This window comes from Patiria miniata, unplaced genomic scaffold (assembly GCF_015706575.1).
Source record: "Patiria miniata isolate m_02_andy unplaced genomic scaffold, ASM1570657v1 HiC_scaffold_3, whole genome shotgun sequence".
NCBI lineage: Eukaryota > Metazoa > Echinodermata > Asteroidea > Valvatida > Asterinidae > Patiria > Patiria miniata.
In genome coordinates this window covers 14,098,813-14,119,212 of record NW_024037069.1, presented here as the reverse complement: position 1 = coordinate 14,119,212, position 20,400 = coordinate 14,098,813, and the positions used below count along the sequence as shown (strand labels likewise).

The 20,400-nt window shown below is 39.7% G+C and overlaps 1 protein-coding gene across 1 annotated transcript; it reads left to right on the top strand.

Annotated features, from left to right (window-relative positions):
• Positions 1–10,062: 10,062 nt before the first annotated feature.
• Positions 10,063–17,725, top strand: LOC119737096 (hepatocyte growth factor receptor-like). The gene is made up of 8 exons (XM_038211187.1): positions 10,063–10,265; positions 11,804–12,001; positions 13,364–13,450; positions 13,792–13,973; positions 14,155–14,264; positions 14,891–15,053; positions 16,626–16,762; positions 17,065–17,725. Exons 1-8 carry the CDS (start codon positions 10,097–10,099, stop codon positions 17,558–17,560), a joined length of 1,542 nt encoding a protein of 513 aa, XP_038067115.1. The 5' UTR covers positions 10,063–10,096; the 3' UTR covers positions 17,561–17,725.
• The last annotated feature ends 2,675 nt before the right edge of the window (positions 17,726–20,400 follow it).

Here is a 20,400-nt window from a genome sequence, read left to right as displayed (position 1 = left end):
CCGTGATGACGTCATGATTATGTAATTGCAAAAAAGCACATCTGCGGTAGGTTGTGCATTCATGTATTGACAATTGAAGTTCATATATGTTTTCATTTTGACACACAGTTCTGGAGAAGGAATGTGTATAGAAGAGAAAAAAAACTAAAAACCCTAGCAAAAACAATAGGTTTTGGGCTAAAGCCCAACACCTAACAATAGGTTTTGGGCTAAAGCCCAACACCTAATAATAGTAAACCCTTACAATAACAATAGGTGTTGGGCTCAAGGCCCAACACCTAAACAAAAATAAACCGCGTTGCCGCACCACTTTTTGGGCAAGCTCCATACCAGAAACCGGAGACTTTTTTTTTTGGCCATAAGGCCAAAAAAAAAAATAAGTCGGTCTCTGGTCAGCGCGCGCGTCGATTTTAATCATGCGCGTCAATCTTTTTTCCCAAAATGTTCCGCTGTAGCTCCAACAGCGCCCTCTATTGCCGCACCTCCTCAATTTTTTTTTCAAAGAGCACCAAGGAATGGGAAATTGCACCTAGGCAAATGATCGAGAGCACCAAGGCAAATTATGGAGGACACCAATGTACATGAGGACACCAAAAAAGCAAAATAGTACCCCACCTTGTCTGTACAATCCAAGCTTGAAGAAAAAAAATAAAAAGCTGCGTCCCCACGTCAATTCCAGAACTTCGGTCTGACCAGAGACCGAATATTTTTTTTTTTGGCCTAAGTACTATTTTTTTTCACAAAGGCATAGTATCGGATGAGCTGAACTTGGACAGGTTTTTTAAACAATGCATTAGAATTATAGGCGTTGGTCTCGGTAGAATGTACGATGTGTTATCAGTTTATTTACTCAAAGTATCCGTAGAATGAAATAGGAATCGACTTGAATCGAATTCAGCTGGAATAGACGAAACACAAGAAATACAAATGTTTCCGGGGACGTTCGATATAAGACAGCCAGCAGGAATAATCTTTGAGGCCCGCGACTGGCTGCATAAGTTAGATCACGAAGTCGAGCTTTGATACTGTGACACTCGTGTAAAAAACTTTGGTCAGAATGGACGAGCAACTATACGGTCAAACTTGACTGGTACTTTAGAATCAGCTGGGGCTGAAACGATCGGCTTGCATTTCCTGAAAATTGCAGTTAAGTTCTTAAAATAAAAAGAAAGAAACCGAGAAATAATTTGACACAGTTGTTTTTAAGGCTGGTACTTATAAGAAAGAGGACCTACCTTGAAGCCGTTGTATGCGGAGGATGCTACGGTAGCTATAAGCTTATGAAGGAAACGAAATCGAATTTAATGTACAATATTTTCAGTACTTCGTTTCACACCACCAACTGTCTTACTGATGGGTTGCTCTTCAAGTGAAATAAATAGCAATCGTGGGGCTTGAAATTTATCACGAAGTGTTAAACCTATTTGCTTGTACATTAGCTTACAGCAACCGCCCCATCCGAGCTCACAGATGACTAATTAAGCCCCGCCCAGTGGTGTTTGACCAATCACAGCCCTGATTTAATGTCCGACAAGCGTGCACAACTTTACGTCCGACATGCGTGCGCGCATCATGTATTGGAAACATTATACTTACACAACACGTGTTTTTTTGGTTATAATAATACGTGCACAGTAGGCGGGGCCTAATGGGCTGATCTATTGCTTTGCAACCTCCGTCCCACGGTGTCGAGCAGTACGCTCCCAGTGCCTGCAGGCTTTCTCAACCTGGTATTTGACCTTTAATTGTGCGTGTTAAAAAATCTTGCACATGCACTAGGTACGCAGGCGTGGATCCGGTGGGTGTCAAACACCCCCCCCCCCCCCGTTTTGATTCAAAACAATTATGACAATGATAGCAATGTGCATGATCGTCGGATTTGAACAGCGCTCCCATCTGATATTGCTTTCTGAAGTACAGAATGAAGATTTGCGCTTTACCGTATTTTATGGTTTGTTGGAAAAGGGAACTGGATTAGATATATTTATTTTGGATTTGCATATTTATTTAGAAAAAACATGTTCTGGACAAAAGGTATTTCAATTAAGTTCTCACAAATATGTGGTCATAGTGTGTTTTTTTCCCTCAAACTTCCTCATTACGTGTATTTCACAAACAATACTGAGAAAACCTATGTTTTTGGGGTTCACTTTTTCGTGGAACAACCATGGCATCACAGGTTCTAAAATGGGCCTATACTACGTAAAGCAGGGTTTGCACTTTAAATGTTGTCTTTGGGAAAGAGGAACTATGTGCTTCATATTTATTTTCTAAACACGTAGGCTTGTGCCGAACGAAGGTTTCAAACTAAAACGGAATCACCGTTAACCGTGTGGTCATGCATTAATTTTATTTTTAAGCTTCCTCATTGTTTTCGCACACAGTTTTGTTTAACAACACTGTGTTTTTCGAAAATATCAAGGTACAACCATGAAGTTCTAAAAGTTATCCACAAAGCAAGATTTGCACTTTACAAGTGACAGAGTAGATTTAATGAGGGAACCATATTTTTTATGTTCAATTGTAAACACAGACGATATGTTCTTGCAACATGTTCACAAAATAATCATGTATTTTTTTGTACTCTCAAACCAGTCCTCATGTTTTTTGGCGCATTCGGGAACAACAGTACTAGTCTACTACATAAGTTCTAAATCATAATGTACCGATCGAGTCATCATCGGCGACCAGTGGGCCCCCATGCGCATAAGGCGGCCATCTCCGAATATCAACGTCTGCAGCGCAGCACGCCCAGTTTCTGGGTCCGCGATATGGGGTTGGGCCCGCGTGGTAATGAGTAATTCTTCTATAAAATCTGCACCAATCACGATTTGACTGCCCGCAAATTCTCTGCTACATTTGCCATAAAATGATGAACTTGGGAACATTTGCCATGAACTTGAGGGTCACAGTTAAATATAAAAAAACGAGAGGTTGTAGGAACAACCACACGGTGTTGGGCCATGGATTACCGCAAACTTTGCCATACACATCAACGCAAAATATGCATTTTTAAATCTTTTCAACATGCCGCCAGAGGGCGCTCTAACATTTGATGACGTCACCTGTAATATGTTTGTACAGTACTGCCTAGGCAGTCACTCACATCGTTGAAAGCAAGTTCGCATCTTCTGCCAATTTCAAATAATAAGGCACTTCCGGTTTTGACCGGAAGGAAGGGTCACGTGATTTTGCACTTAATACCAAAACTGAAGACCCTGCAATATTGTATCGATTGTTATAAAAAACAAAATCAAATCTGTAGCAATTGATTTTATATTGATTTTCAAAGATTAAATCTAGAAATCTTTGATTGCTTGTAATACCATACTTGATGACGTCATTATGACGTCATCACCATTTTTATTGTAACTTCCGGTCTGATGACGTAATCATTTTTTATTCGCGCACAGGTGTTGCCTGCATTATGGTCATCATGTACATTAACTTTGAAGCGATTACCGCAAACTTCGCCACAGACATCAAGTGAAAATGCGTTTTTAACGTTTTTTAACCTGCCGCTAGAGGGCGCTCCAACACTTCATGGCGTCACCCATTATTTTTTTTGAAAGGTCAATCCAGGCAGACACTTCAATCGTTTAAAGCAAGTTCATATCTTTTTCCACTTTCAAATTATTAGGCACTTCCGGTTTCGACCGGAAGGAAGGGTCACTTGATTTTACGCGCACAAAATAAAATGAAGATCATGTATTACCATGTCGATTCCCGCAAATTGCAGGTTCCGGTCTCTCACGGTTGATTTTATATGGAATTTCAAAGATTAAATTTATTAAACTTTGAAGTGACGTCACGTGATCCGTGATGACGTCATGATTACGTAATTGCAAAAAAGCACATCTGCGGTAGGTTGTGCATCATCTGCGGTAGGTTGTGCATTCATGTATTGACAATTGAAGTTCATATATGTTTTCATTTTGACACACAGTTCTGGAGAAGGAATGTGTATAGAAGAAGAAAAAAACTAAAAACCCTAGCAAAAACAATAGGTTTTGGGCTAAAGCCCAACACCTAACTAACTGTTCAAACTGTAAAGTGGTCCTGTGAGTTTTGCACCGAAGAAAATAGAAATTGCAATTTTAACCTTTGAGTTGAGAATACATTTCTGAACTTTGACTGTTGAACTCTTGAACCACTTCCATTTTTTTTTATTTTAGAACTAAAGTGGAAACTTATGGTGCTTCATCAGAACAAAATAAAATTGAATTATTTGAAAATGTTCACTTAGGTAAGCCAAATTAATTTTGCTTTGTTCAAGTTGAGTTTTGCACTGAAGAAATTAGAAATTTCACTTTTAACCTTTGAACAGAAAAAAAAAAAAAAAACAACAACAACAACAACAAAAAAACCCGGTTTTTTGATGGCTAAATGCTAAAAGAAAAAGTATGTTTTTTTTTTTTTTTTTTTTTACTAGCTAATTTTTCCTCACTGGACTTGTAATGTAATTGTATGTATTGATCTACATGTTCACATTTTTAAACATATTTATGCTGTAATTTTTTTTTAAATCTTTTTAATGTGTACAGCGCCTAAGAGCATATTATGGATCCGGGCGCTATATAAGTGTTAATTATTATTATTATTATTTAACAGTGGAATCATTTCTAAACTTTGATTGTTGAAACGTGAACTCATCCACCCCTGTAATTTTGAATATTTGAACTAACTTGGGAAGTTTGGGTTATTATTTTTCTTTTTTACTTCAGTATGATTCATTTTGTTTAAATTATCTACTCAAAGTCAAAATTTACCATGTTTCATATTTTATTTTGCATGTTTGCTCTCTTGGAATTATTGATTTTGACATTGAATAAAAGAGTTTTTCATAAACTCAAAGGAAAAATAAAAAAATTAATTGATTTTGAAAATATTCAGTCAGGTAAGCCACATTAATTTTGTTTTCATTAAGTCTTCAGCCTTATATAAATAATAATACTAATTTTGGATAGCTTTTTTTCGGGGGATACAAGAATATATTGCACAAGCTATGACATTATTGCACGAGTCGAAGACGAGTGCAATATTGTCATAGCGAGTGCAATATATTCTTGTATCCCCCTCAACTCCATCCAATATTATATAAATTTTGTAGCGGATTTACCAAGTTACCCCGGACGATTTGTTCCCCCGGTGGTCACCCAGCAGGTGTGGTACCTCCTTCAAGAGACCTAAGACCGGTGGAGTAGGCCTGTTGAGCGGAAATGTACCGCCTAATGCACAGGGCTAATAACTGGAGCCTCAGTAAACCTCCTCGGGGACAGACATGACACAGGACAAGAGTAAATGGGGCAAGGAAATAATGATGATGCGCCTCCTAGTTTGGATCCTCCCGTTGTAGCCTCTGGAGGCTACGAGTGCCTCCCCCTAGGGTTTCCAAAGGTAAGTTAACTCCCTTCCCCTAGTACACGGACCAGAAACTAATCCCTAGTTTCCTTATCGGCATCCCACCGCAGTCCCACTCAAGTATTCTTAACAGTGGCCCACGCTCGAATTGAGGTAGCGCCACTGTAGCCTCCAATACCTGAGCTCAGCACTCCGCAAGTCCGTTCCCGACGATGTCTGAACACGCACTGCTGCTCGCGCGCTGAATGTGTGCAACTAGCGCAGTAGCGCATTAGCGCCCTCTATAGTTAGACAATGGTCGCTTGCTCGCGCCTGCTCGCGCTCGCCCCACAGGAAATCTCGCTCATTTGCGTTACAATATTTTAATATGAGACCGCAAGAGGTGTCATGTTATATATTTACACCGTTTTCATCACTCGTTAACATCGCCCGGCATAATTTTCACAAAGTGTGCCAAAACTCCACTATATTTTAGTAAGAAACGCAAGAATTATAACGCCAAATAAATCTCCTTGTATTAAGGGTCGATGACAAGCTTGTCGCAAAGATAGCGGATTTCGGCTTGTCCAGAGACATTCGAATCAACCTCGTCCCCAGGGTGTTGAGCAGTACGCGCCCATCACTAACAGCTCTCTCACCCTGGTATTGGATCATTTGCATGTGCAAGATATTTGAACACGTATGCAAATGAGGAATAGTATGGTGCCTGCATGTGCGTTACATTAGCGTTTGTTCTTGTATGCGGGGTCTTGGATAAAAACAGAGTCAATTCGTCGCAGCGCGAGCATGGCGTGAGTTACGAAAACACGATTTATTTAATTAAATTGTTACGATCTTATCGAGACAACATGCAGTATCACATTTCATATTAATATGAACAAATTGGAAAGGAAATGAGTATTTTCGAGAAGGCGTGGACGAATGATCGCGAAAACACGTACTGCACGTTGTGAATAACAACACCAAGTGCACGATAAAAATCAATTACTAGCCAATTGCGGCATCGATACAGGAAGAAAGTTTTCTATCCAGGGCTAACTATTGGAAGCGTGGTTGGAAATAAAGTAAGCACTGGGGACGAGGTTGCATTCGAATGCATTGTCGACGACGCCTGACGCTCTCTCGAAGACGCTATTGCTTTGTACAAATTAAAGGGGCATTACGACCTGAAATCCCCGAAAATGTCATGTTTTGGATTGTTGAAAGGAAACAAACTTTATGTCTTACCGTTCCCGAGAAAAGGACGCGACAGACATTTGGTGGAATGCCCATACGTTTTTCAAATCGTGTCTATATTAAATGCACCTTCACGTTGTGCGTGTGTGTGTGTGGTATACATAATACTCACAATGCCAATACACAAATGTTTATTTCTTACACGTCCGAAAAATGGATCACATAGCACTGAACGACTCGATTTTTGGGACATAATAAAAGAGACCCCGAAATTCGTTCTCGCACGGTTCTCGCAAGATTAAAACAAAAAATGCACATGTTCTTAAAGGATAGCTGGGTGGACGTTTATATTCTACTTTTAAATGCTCTTTCCATTGTATTTATTTTGTAGCCCAATTGGGTGCATTCCAGGTCGTAATATCCCTTTAAGGATACACGGTGCGTACTTAGCGCGACGTCTGCGAATATTTTCCCCAAACGACATCCGCATGAAGTGTACGCTATGGCGTTTTGGACTTTACTTCTCTTAAAAATAAAAAAAAGAGAAGAAAATATAAAATTACAAAAAAAAAATGAATTCGACTGTAATGAAATTCGGACTTTATTTCCCTTTTTTAAAAATCCTCAAAAGCCTTAAATGAGAAAAGAAAACAAAAATTCGGGCACAAAACGGTGACTCGTACCCACACCGGGAGGATTCTTCGACGGTACAACATCACGACCCTACCAACTGAGTGAGCTATCGAACTGCTCGACACCTACTGGGAATAAATAGGTATATACCAATTCATTGAAAAGTGCACTTGTTTAAACATGTAATGCTTTTCTGGACAAAGGAGGGCGCTATTGCTGTGCTGTCATTTCAGGAAGACACTGTTCAGTTGAGGGGTTTTCTGTTCAAATTGTGAACCCAAAGTGTGCTTATTGAAAATATTTGTGAGAAAAGTTTGTTCATCGGCTTACTTCCATGTACTGACAAAACACCAAATCACCAAAAAAAGGACATTTGCAACAGAAAAATATCCCAAATTCTGACAACATTTGATGCTGAAATAGCTGTAACATTGAGGTTTCTGCCTAAAATGACATCACACTTTTGCTCATGAATATGGAAATTCGCATTAGCAAAACGAACCAAAAAGACAACAAAACATCTTTGAAAATGGCAATACGAAAAGCGTTTCCAAGGATTTCATTAAATAAATTACATTGCATGGCCATTCAATAATAAATTGATTGGCTATCTCATCTCTGCCCCGACAAATTAAATCATACACGAAAACCAATGTTTTAATCTTGCAAGTGTAGCAGTCACCCGCACTCTTTCGCAAACGTCTTGTTAGTTCTTCTGATTCCATCAATTCAATTACATTGTGATAACATTCAAAAACACAAATTATGCGAAACAATTATGGAATATTAGTCACATACATATAGGTACCGCTAGGTCGTCTTGGCTTAACATCATTATATAAATTTGCACGATCCTGAGATACGCGAAAATTCATTCATTCGTTAGACATAGGCATTTGCCCGTGGTCTCCTCCTCAAATTATACACAGTTGGGATCACTGGCGCCGCTCCCACCACAGCCCGCGAAAAACCAGAGATAAAAACCTTTTACTGTAATTAAGGACAAAACTCTGGAAAATTCCTATCTGACCCCCGAAGGCGATCGAGCACTACTTGAATCGATATAACAAGCTCCAGGATCTGCTTTATACTTGTAAATTTAATGAAACCAAAAAGTCAAACATTACTTGTTATGAAAAACACCTTAGGCCAAAAAAAGTCTCCGGTTTCTCATGATGGAGCTTGCCCAAATAGTGGTGCGGCGACGCGGCTTTTTTTTTTTTTTACCTGATTTGTTTTGCCTCAAATGTCGGCTGATGACTGCAAATGGTGCCCGACTAAACTTAGTGCAAATATATGGGAGTCCAGAGAGGCCACATAAAGCTGATTCTCGATCATAACCCCATCCAAAAACACGTTAAAATTGTGCAGCAGCAGGATTCCTGTCAAACCAGTGAGTTTGGCGGTTTTGAGACATCATCTTTCATTAAAAAAAAAACGTTTTCATTTTGCCGACGCGCATGGCTACGGCGACGCGCGCGCATACCAGAAACCGGAGAGTTTTTTTATTTTTTTGGCCTTAGAGTTCCGATCCCCTTTTCAAATTATTGACATTTGTAAGGATGACTGATCGCATATAGGTTCCGCATAATGCTGGAAGTGTAACAAAAAAAACCTTTGTATTGCTGGAAATACTTCACTCATGCATATTGCTTCACGTAGGCATAATGATGGCCTGAACCAGGAAGTAGATGAAATAAATAAACATTGTGGAATTGTATCATTTGACGGCTAGCATTTCCAATGTCACTCCTGTAAGTATGCACATCATGAGGACTGTGAAGGAATTAATGTTCCTGCTTCTTTCATGACTCAAATTGGAAAGTATTTTCTTCTATAGCTTGCCCAGTGACAGCCTGGATAAGTTGATGCTTGTATCTGGCGCCTGCTACACATCCACGGTAAGTGTAACCCTTTTGAAGAACAAGTACGTGTAACTCTCCGAGTTTAGGCGCATGCGACGTTGACGGTTTGTTGCCGTGTACAGGTCAAAACTGCACGGCCCATTTGGAGGCCCTACTATGTATTTAAATGTTTTTCCCTCCTTTATTGCGTAACACGACTTTGAAACAACTTATCTTCTTTACAGGGGCGGATCCAGGAATTTTTACAGAGGAGGAGTTTCATCAGCAGATCAATGTTGAAATGTACACAGGAATTTTTCTCCGGACACTTGGCCGCCGTAAAATCAACGGGTGTGTGTGTGGGGGGGGGGGGGGGGGGCGTACCATATTTTCAATAGATTATTAACACTTTAAAAGAGAATAGTGTAGAAATACCCCCGTAACCCAGCTGGCTTTGTCCGATTTTCGTGCACAGGCAAATATTATTACCAGCATATTATTTTGGGGGTGTCACGCACACACACACACACACACACACGCACTCCCCCCCCCCCCCCCCCCCCCCCCCCCCCCCCCCCCCCCCCCCCCCCCCCCACCCGGGATCCGCGCATGCTATAGTAGGTAATAAGACGAATGGTTAACAGCTATCTTTTATCCAGCTTATTACTCTCGAAATGTAAAATAGTGAAAAACCATTACATTTAGAGAGTAGTTTTTTTAGTTTTACGTTGCATTGGGTTTTTTTTTTAACTCGAAGTGGCTTTTTAAATTTTGCTGGTCCCAGAGAGCCAGCTAAATGTCCTCCTTGTGCCCATCTTACGGACTGATTCTCTGAATGTCACTTATGAATCAGACTGGTTGTGGACTGGTGGAGAGGCCGGGCAGTGCTATCATATAGGATTACCCGGGCCACATGCATGCATGAAAACACTTTGTGCGCAAGAATTGTGCGCTCAGTGACCAGCTTTATACTTGCCTTGTGTTGGAATTAACTTGAAGTAGCTTTTCACTTTTGTTATCATTTTCACATTGTACTTCAGAATTTTGCTGGTAGCCTCGAGCAAGCAGTCGTCGCTGTGAAGATGGCAACGGATTGGCTTTTCGTTCTCGCTGTTTATATCTTCCCACCAGCAGCAGTCTGCTTACTCTTCCTATTGATATTCCTGCTGGTCAAGTATTACAGACAGACACTCAGGATGAAGAGCTACAACGAGTTTCTTGTTTTAACGCAGATCAGAGCTCTCTACAAAGGTTGGTCTTTCTTTTTCTTTGGAATTCTTTATACACCATTATTGGAAACCCTACACCTTATATTGTGTGGTGAAAAATAAACTACATTGTAAGCAATCACGGCCTTGTCTCTGCAATGTATTGATGTGCTAGATGATTGTTTGTTTAGCCGAGAAAGGAATAACGATTATGTATAAGTTGTTTCTCGAATTTTGGTATTTTAAACGAATCTTGGTATTTTTAACAGACTGTTGTTTTGGATGAGAACATGTAACTTGTGTAAAAATGAACCACTTATATAGAACGAAACTGAATTTTGTTGTTTGAGATTATAATTTGTCGATATTGGGTTTTTGGGGGTTTTTTTTGTTTTTTTTTTGGGGGGGGAAGCACGATGCATGGTCGTTTATTAGCTGTCTAGCCTAGGAAATGAAAACGACTTTACAGCTGAAAATGTCACTTGCTGAGCTGGTTAAACTACTTGTACGCGATGTTTTAAGTTTGTGGAATACCATTGGCAAAAGCTTTGTCACAATGGGTTAGCCTAGACACAAGTCTCTCACGTGTCAAGTTATAACCGTTTAATCACATACTTGGATTTTTCGATTTTTAAAGTTTCATTGTAGAATTCTGCATGAAACAGACTGGAATGTAAACAGTAGGCCCTAGAACCCCAAACGGTCCAAATAATGTAGTATCCATTCGGTTGCAATATTACAAGCCTTCCTCTCACGAAAGATTAGCAGGATTTTGTGCCTAAAATGTAGTTTCAAATATGGTGTGTCTAATATCCAGGGCACTATAACATCATTCCAAAAAAAGAAATGTCAGTGCAGATTTAATATTTGTAGCAATTATAGTTATGAAAATAATTCAAAATGTATTTCAGACATGTAGCTTCATCATGTCGTAAGACAGTACGGTGCGTATATTGTATTAGAAGCAACTGATAGGTCCCTTGGTACATCCTTCGATTGCATGCAAGTGTGGACAATTATAATAATGGACATCAATTACTATAATTATACTCATAAATCATAATGTGTATTTCAGACATGACCTACATCAAGTGGTAAGAGAGTACGTGTTCACTATTCGAATTATCTATAGATCCATGTCTTAGTATATACATGTATTGTGTTGTTTTACGGTCTAAATATAGAAAGGGTTAGAATTGGACAGAATCGGAAAATAAATTAAATATGATGGGATTTATAGCGAGGGGACCGTGAATTGGTCCTTTAGATTTCATCCAAAACAAAAATCGATAGGAGAGACTCAAAACTATGGACAAGCCCACTAAATTTGTCATTGATGGCGCGTTAACGTGGAGCTCGTTTTCTGTCAATCTTCTTGCAAAACAATCAGAAACAGAATGGTTGTCATAAGTCCGACAAAATCGCATCTCCTAACCAAATAATATCTAAAACCCCATTTATGGTATGCAACTTGAGTCCGTGAATAAATATTGAGCATTGAGCACAATTTGCCGTATTTCAACCATGTCCTAAGCTCGGGATATCAAACGAGGTTTCTTTTTGTTATACCACACTTTCCAGAGTTCATTTTTGAGTCCGTGGATCGGAGTCAACTTCTCTCCCCAGCCGCTATAAAGAAACGCAGCCGAATTGCATCACAGCGTCGAAAACGAACGGCACGACCGAGTGCTATCGTCCTGAACGAGAACGTCAGCATTGTTCCCGATGACTTAAAGATCAGGTTCGATCAGTTGAGCATGGGAAAAGTGCTCGGACAAGGTGAGTTCGCAAACCTTACATAACGTCACCGACACCGCGAACTGACACCCGGTGGTCAGCGTTGCAGAAATACAAATCGGAGAAAAAAAAACGCTTTTAAAGGTTTGACACGAATTTACTCAGTAAAATAATCTATCTATCTTAGAGGTTTTAGTATCACTTAACGTGAAAATGCTTTAACTACTCAATTATAAACGTTATATTGTGAAAATATACTTAGTTAATTAGCAATTAAATGATTAAGACGGGTGTCAGTTCGTGAAAACGAAAATGTATGTGTTTTTGGAGAGTGCACGCATGCAATAGCGTTAGGGAGTGTCAGTTCGTGAAAACAAAAATTGGCGTGTTTTGGGAGAGTGCGCGCACACACTGCGCATGCGTGCGCGCACTCTCCAACAACACGTGAATTTTCGTTTTCACGAACTGACACTCCCTAACGCTCTCGCATGCGCGCACTCTCCGAAAACACGTAATTTTTTGTTTTCACGAACTGACACCCTGTGCAGTGTCACTTCGTGGTAACAAAAAACACCAGAATTTACCAATTTCTTGAAAATTCATTAGTAAAATTTGCTTATTTTAGATGATTTCAGCAATTTTAACTTCGTCATGTTAAACTTCATAATACAAACTGCTAATATCGGCAAAAAAAAAGAAAATTTGAATTTTTAATTTTTTTTGTACACATTTGATGCAAAGGTTGTCAGTTCGTGGTGTCGGTGACGATAAGACCAGGCAAGTCTAGTAAAGCTGGACCCAGAGCCCACAAAATTCTATCAAATGATTCAGAATGGTTATATTAACTGGAGGTCTCGCCGGATTAAGACTATTCGTTGCCGTTATGGGGTAATCCTATACAATACCACTGCCCGGCTTACAAGTGGCAGTCAGTGAGTGGGTCAGTGAGGTGCAAAGAGGATTATAGGCCGTGTTGTTATATCCAGTAGGAGTTTCGTGATCAGTCATTCTGGTATATGTGCCTTATTTTATTTGGTGCGCTTTACATTATCGACATTAAGGTTCTACTCAGTGGATTTAAGACATTTCGATAAAACAGTGACAAACTCGTGCATCGAGGAACCTGTATTGATGGAGGGGTGCTAGCTCGGAGTCAACCAAGATAAGTGAAATACGACAGGTGGTTCTGTAGAAATTAAACCTGACCAAGACTGTGCGGTCTGCGCACACAAAATTGTGGGTGGAACCGGAGTATTTGGACAAAAGGTATAATAGGCAATACATATCCAAGCAAAATGTTTCGGGTTCGACTGGAACTACCAGGTTAAGCCTCACAGCATTGCAGAACGGAGAGACTACAACTTGAAAAAAATTCAATCATTTCAAGTTCCTATCTCTTAACAGGTGCTTTTGGCCGAGTCTACCAAGCCGTACTCAAGGATTCCTCCCCTAGCGGCACGCAGAGCACAGTGGCAGTCAAAACTGTACAAGGTATAGGTCCTAGCACTTCCAAAAGTCTGGTTAAACGATTAGGCCTTTAAGGATCATGGCCCACTAGCCCATTTTATATCAATTTAGTCAATCAGTTTTGTTTATTAACTTTTGAGCAAATTTCAAAAGCTGGATCTAAGGTTTTAAGATGGTTTGACGTTTATAACCATAACCCAATTTTGGGGTAGGTATTGATTGATATATTTGAAATTGTATTTGTAATATACAACACGATGTGCTTGAATTGTTATTGTCATCTAATTAACAATTAACTTTAACAAAAAATGACGTGTCATCTTTCATTAACATAATCTTTAGAAATTATTCCTATTTCTTTCCAGATACAAGTGACCCTTATCAAATCATCAAATTTCTGGAGGAAGGATTAATTATGAAAACCTTCGATCATCCAAACGTACTGGGGCTGTTGGGATTGACCTTTGATCCGAAGGAGCAGCCACTTATCGTGATTCCATTCATGGCAAACGGTGATCTCAAGACTTTCTTAACGAAGCAAAAGCAGGTTCTTTTTTTACTCAATTATTTGACTGTATTTTTTTATTTGACATCCTAACCAATCGAATACAGATGAAGTATTAATAGAGTTAAATGTTTTAATTTTATTCGTTTGCTAGATTGGCCCCACATTTCACGTCGTAGGTGTTACTGGAGATCATAACATTTCTTTGTGTTTTTGATGGCAGAGGGTGAGCAACTCTCAGCTTATACAGTTCGCTTATCACGTGGCCCTTGGAATGGAATATCTGGGTCGGCAGAGGTTCGTCCACAGGGATTTGGCGGCCAGAAACTGCATGTGAGTATTAGCATCTGACTTGAAATCTTAGATTTGTCTTCGGCTCTACGCGCCAGCTTCATGATTTTAGTCGCCTGTCTTGACGCCCACCAGAACAGTGGTTCATCTTTCTTGGAATCTGGACTCTTGGGCTGGTGGAAGCAAACACAGTCCTTTCCCCATTGTTTTCCTCAATTAAGTTATTAGGTGACAATCTGTTGCTATCAAATTGATGATCAGTTTTTACCAGCACATATGTGGTTCCACACAATCCATGTCCCAGTCGCTGGACCCAACTCAATATGGATGTGTGGTGATGAACTGATGTGAATCTTACCTTCGATACTTTGATTTGCCCCGAGTTCAGCGACGTCCGAGAAGGGCAAAACCAAATATTGAATTGTGTAACTTGAAGCCATTTTTGCGCATGAGGATACCATGGAAATCCATCATTTTATATTTTATAAACATTTCACGCTGATGTAACGAGTTTTTTGTGATCATTATGGTGGGCACAGTAGGAAAGTGTTTTTTGGTTTGTGTAAACTCTTTTATTTATCCTAATTTACCCTTTCACCAAAATAATGACGCCCTATTATTGTGTCCGCCAAATGACTATTAAATGTTTCACGCATCCTCTTCTGCAGGGTCGATGACAAGCTTGTCGCAAAGATAGCGGATTTCGGCTTGTCCAGAGATCTGGACGAGTCCAATTACTACACCAGCGGGGACAAACAGGCCAAGTTACCCATCAAATGGATGGCACCAGAGTCAATGGAACGCATGAAGTACAGCTCCAAAACTGATGTGGTGAGTTTCAAATCAAACATTTTCATATGGGCTCCATATACAAGTACTCCCTCAACGGTAAGAAAGGGAGAGTTGGGTAGGTCACCAGGAGAGACATTCGAATGCATTGCCGACGACGACCAACGCTCTCTCGAAGACGCTATTGCTTTGTGCAAATTAAAGGGGCATTACGACCTGAAATCCCCGAACATTTCATGTTTTGGATTGTTGAAAGGAAACAAACCTGATGTCTTACCGTTCCCGAGAAAAGGACGCGACAGACATTTGGTGGAATGCCCATACGTTTTTCAAATCGTGTCTATATTCAATGCACCCTACACATGTGGAACATAACACTCACAATACCAATACACAAATGTTGTTTCTTACACGTCCGCAAAATGCGAAGCACTGTTCGGCTGGATCACAACTAGTACTGAACGGCTCGATTTTTCAGTGACAAAATATTGGTGACCCCCATTTTCGCAAGGTTCTCGCAAGATTAAAACGAAAACGCACAGTTTTTACAGGACGGCTGTGTGGACGTTTATATTCTTCTTTTTAAATGCTCTTTCCATTGAACATATTTTTGTAACCCAAATAGTGGACGCATTCCAGGTTGGAATGTCCCTGTCAGGATAAAAATTTTCGTGCGTACATGTACTTCGCGCAACATTCGTACCGTGCGCAAACCAGTGCGGTACGCGCACGCGGTGTGTTCCGTCTACGGCCGGGGCACAGATGTCTGTGGGCCGGGGGCTCTTAAAAATGGTCAAAAAGCGCCCTCACTATAGTTCGCGCATGGAGCCCAGTGATCCACTACAGGGGAAAATATTATTTTATGTTTTCTTTTAGTTTAATCTTATTTTAAACTGGCATGGAAAAGATACATGAGAGGGTTCATGAAGGGAATTTTCTTAGGAACATATTTTGTGAAACTTTCTACTTCTCTTAAAATTAATGTATGAAAATATTTGAGATTTTTTTCATACAATTATTGAAAAGCGTACTAACCCTTGTTTAAACATTTAATGCTTTTCTGGACAAACTTGAAGGAGGGCGCTGTTGCTGTGGTGTCATTTCAGGAAGACACTGTTCAGTTGAGGAGTTTTCTGTTTAAATTGTGAACCCAAAAATCTGCTTATTTGAAAATATTTGTGAGAAAAGTTTGTTCATCGGCTTACTACCGTGTAATGACACAACAACAAAATAAATCATCAGGAAAAAAATTACAAATATCCAACATCCTGGCAACTTCTCGTGCTGAAGTTGTAACATTAAGGTTTCTGCCTAAAATGACATCACACTGAATCCCATGAATATGGAAATTCGCATCAGCATAAAAACCAAAAGGACACCAAAACATCCTTGAAAATGACAAAACAAAAAGCGAAGAATAGAGTTAAATGGGACACAAAGGTGTGTTTCCAAGGATTGCATTAAACAAAATTATATTGCATGGCCTTTCATTAATAAATCCTTTTTTGTTAAGTCATAATGATCTTTGCCACTCGAGAAAGTTTGTTTACAAACACCCTTTTTTTTCTCCGAATTAAAAAATAATGTATTTTGAATGTGCTGTTCTTCTGGCAGTGGTCGTACGGTGTACTTCTGTGGGAAATATTTTCCCGCGGAAAGAAGCCCTATCCTAACATCAACAACAAGGATATCTACCCGTATCTCAAGGAGGGTGGGCGGATGAGTCCACCCAAGTTTTGCCCTACAAAGATGTAAGAATGTTTATTTTCATCATAATTTAACCATTCAAAACCAATTCGTCGTCCTAACATCATAACATTTCCTTCCGAGAAAAGTCTGAGACAGTATCAGATCAGGGTGACGAGTTCAATCCCGGCGTTTAAGATTCCTTGTAAATTGTATTCGGTCTGACAATTACTTCTCTCCTTTTTAGTGAAAAAAACGTACAGTGTACCTCCAAACTACTGGTGGGAAAACAACGGTCATCACTGTTAAAAAAAAAGTTGCTGATGGAGTTTATAAATAAAAACAGGGGTTTTTATATTTTTTCCAGATCGAAAATTATGCAGGATTGCTGGAAGGATTCGTCCAAGATGCGTTGCACCTTCGGACAAATAGTAGAAAAATTGGAAGATTTGATTGCAAGCGAACCTGGCAGTTTTTCTTCATCGAGTGTTCCGCCAATCTGTCCGCGCCGTCCACCGCGCGCGCGCGTGGAACGCGCAGGGCGGGACGCAGACGCAGAGGCCGGCAGCGAAGACGACCAGAAAATTAACGACCAAACTACGGAACTTAAACATACTTACGTGAACTTTGGACCTCGGTCTATCAGCGAGGGGTATGGGAGAGCGCTAGCAGCGAAGACCCTCGGGAAAGCTTGCCAAGAGGTAGGGATTGGTGAAAGTACCGACCGAGGTAGCAATCTGATCCCCATGGAAACTATGGAAAGTGGCGAAGAGGGAAACATGGAAAGTAATGTTGCAGGTGATGTTGAGGCTGGGGGAAACAAGGATGTAAAAGGTGGCATTGCAAATGATGGGTATGAATAGGTGTTCACATTGCCTTTACTGCAGGCTGTAACTTCAAGCTCATGAGGTAAGCCCCACATTATTTTGTTCGGGGCTAGGCCTTTTTGCCAAACATATATAGCTCAACTTGTTGCTTTATGAAGAACTTTAATATGTGTCTATACTTTTCAGTAAAGTTTGAATATAGAAGGGTTAGTGATTCTAAAGCCAGTTGTGAAGCCAAATTGGAAACGAAACTCGTTTAGAAATGTCCATAGCCAGTGAAATTGGAAATAATCCAGCCTTGGCTGAATTGAATTACACAAAAGACAAATCAACTTGGGGGGGGGGTAACGCCTCTTTAGGATTGTACTGTATGGAAGATGGACTATAAGCACATCTTATTTTACAGCTCGTATGGTTATAGATAAAATGAAATTGTTTTCATTTATAACAAGCTTGATATTTTCTTACTACATTAAGTGGGCATTTAAGGGCTAAAAATAACCATGATGATCTTGTATAAACGGGAGTGTTTTTGTAAACACGAAGTGCGTGTTATGCGTAATCATATACTCGTTAATGTTTTCGTATTATATACTGTTACATAATTACTTCTTTGTTTGTGTGTGTACGAGTCTTTGCCTTTCTTCTTGATATTTTCTCCCAGATTCTATTATCTCTCCCTGTTCTCTCTTGCTCACCTCCCTCGTCCCCTCTGTGTGTTTTAATGGTTTAACTTTATTTTAACCAACATTTCTATTATTAAATAAGGCTTATTTTTTACATTGAATGTTTTAACATGAGTGTATACCGTCTGTTTTAATTATTCAATGTATTGTATTATGTGCAAACCGATAAATAGAATTTCATGCTGGCATGATGAGCAAATGAGAATTGAATTGAATTGAAATTGTAGTCTACAATGATATAGCCCAAAAAATGCGTCCAACAATGGCTGAAGTACATTTGATGTTTTTGGACACGCTAAGAAGAAGAATTGAAATTACGTGTATATGGAGAAGATGAACGACGCTTACTTAAAGACGTATTTATGCACCGGGCCGGGTCACGTTGGTAAAATATTACGTAATGAGTTAGTTGCGAAGTATAAGTTATTTCGAAGTATAAATCCACTTAATTAAAATCTGAAATAATACATGAATAAATTGCAGACCGAGGTGACAATTTTAAATGAATACATGTAATAGCCAAATGGTGTTTAAAGGGCCATGCCCAGATAATGGGTGAGAGGGGTGAGGTGCGTCTATATACCAAGCTCAACTGTGACAGAAGTATTGAATGTTTTGCTCAGTGTTTGAAAATTTGCAATGCTGAAACTTGTTTACTCTTCTTCTGATGTACAAGTTTGAGGGGTAGGCAATGCAATGTAAGGATTTTTCATAGTGTCGTTACTCTTCAGGAAAAATGTGCTTTTGAGTGCATTTGTGATACACTGTGTATTCCTCAACGTCATACGTAATGAGTCCAGTTTGTTGCATTTTGGACAAATGTATTGACGCGTGGTTGAAGATTGCCACAGTACACGAAACGACCCCCGTTCATGGGCGTCGCCAGGATTTTTTCTAGAGGGGGGCAAACAATTTTTTGGCCAAAAAATGCTTGTACTTCTCCACACATTCTCGATTTATCAGTTTTAGAGGGGGGCAGGGACATTTTGCCCCCCCCCCAACTCATTAAATTTACACCACTTTGTCTTCGCGCCTCTTTTTCTTTTCTTTTTTTTCTTTTCTTTTTCTTCCTTTTTTTTTTTTTTTTTTTTTTTTATTTTCCGGGGGGGGGCAAGTTCCCCCCTTGCCCCCCCCCCCTCGCGACGCCCATGCCCCCGTTTGAATGTTCATATTTTTTCGGTTGCTTACCATTTGTTTTTTACATTTTGTTGTTGCTGCTGCTGTTGTTGTTGTTTTGTTGTTTTGTTGTTTTGTTGTTGTTCATGTTATCAGATGGATCATAGAGCAATTATACACATTTTTAAACATCAATTATATCTGCACATTGCTATGTTTTTAAACAAACTATTCTTGCTTTTGATAATTTGTATTTTTTGTCAATATTTTAACCCTTAATCTTTTCAATCTGTTATCCTTTTTATGTTTATTTCAATGTGGTCTTTTTTTTTCTCTACGTTTTAAATTTATTTTTGTATGTCACTGTTTCAAGGTAGGATCGACAGGCTTTCCAGACACGGTGTTTTATATCCTCGCCAGCTTGAATTTGGTTGCTTTTGTTTAGTTTTATTTATTTTTGTAGATTGCTTATTGTATGTTTGTATGCATGGCCGAATAAAGAATAGTATTAATAAGTATCTCAAAAGGGTTCTTAAGATTACGGGAACACAATCACCAAAACAGCGGGGGGGGCGGGATTCCCCTCGTGCTTAAAATGTGTCACGTTATCGGAAGGCTGCCGGCTTATGCTTTGTAGGGGTTCGAATCCCAGTGTAGTGTTTTTTTCCGGCCGGGGGTGGGTTGGGGTCAACATGAGCCCCTAGGTCACTTGCTATAGAATATTAAATGTATCGTCCAAAAAGTCTGCTGGGGAAGCTCCTTCGTAAAAGTTTCCATGCAACATAAAAAAATAGCAAAGCAAATAACATATATGCGAGAGGAGCGCTGTACTTTGTGCCCTTTCTTCCCAGTATACAATAAAGCTTCCCCTTCGGCTCAGTACAAACCCCAATAAATCTCTGCCATTTGTGGCGTATTAGTTTTGCATTTGAATAAACCTTTCAACTCAGCATTACAAGTGAAAGGCCATACAAATGCAAGAAGAAACGGAATAAATGCATTGAAAAGAGCCTAATGGTAAACATGCAGTGAATGTGTGTATTCTTCGGAGTCAGTGAACGTTTCCAACCCGGT

What these genes read in the sequence shown, in the direction of transcription:
- LOC119737096 (XM_038211187.1), top strand. Translation starts at nt 10,097, where the DNA reads ATGGCAACGGATTGGCTTTTCGTTCTCGCTGTTTATATCTTCCCACCA. An exon ending in GGCAGTCAAAACTGTACAAG is followed by an intron (nt 13,451 to 13,791) that starts GTATAGGTCCTA and finishes ATTTCTTTCCAG; the next exon opens with ATACAAGTGACCCTTATCAA. An exon ending in ACAGCTCCAAAACTGATGTG is followed by an intron (nt 15,054 to 16,625) that starts GTGAGTTTCAAA and finishes TTCTTCTGGCAG; the next exon opens with TGGTCGTACGGTGTACTTCT.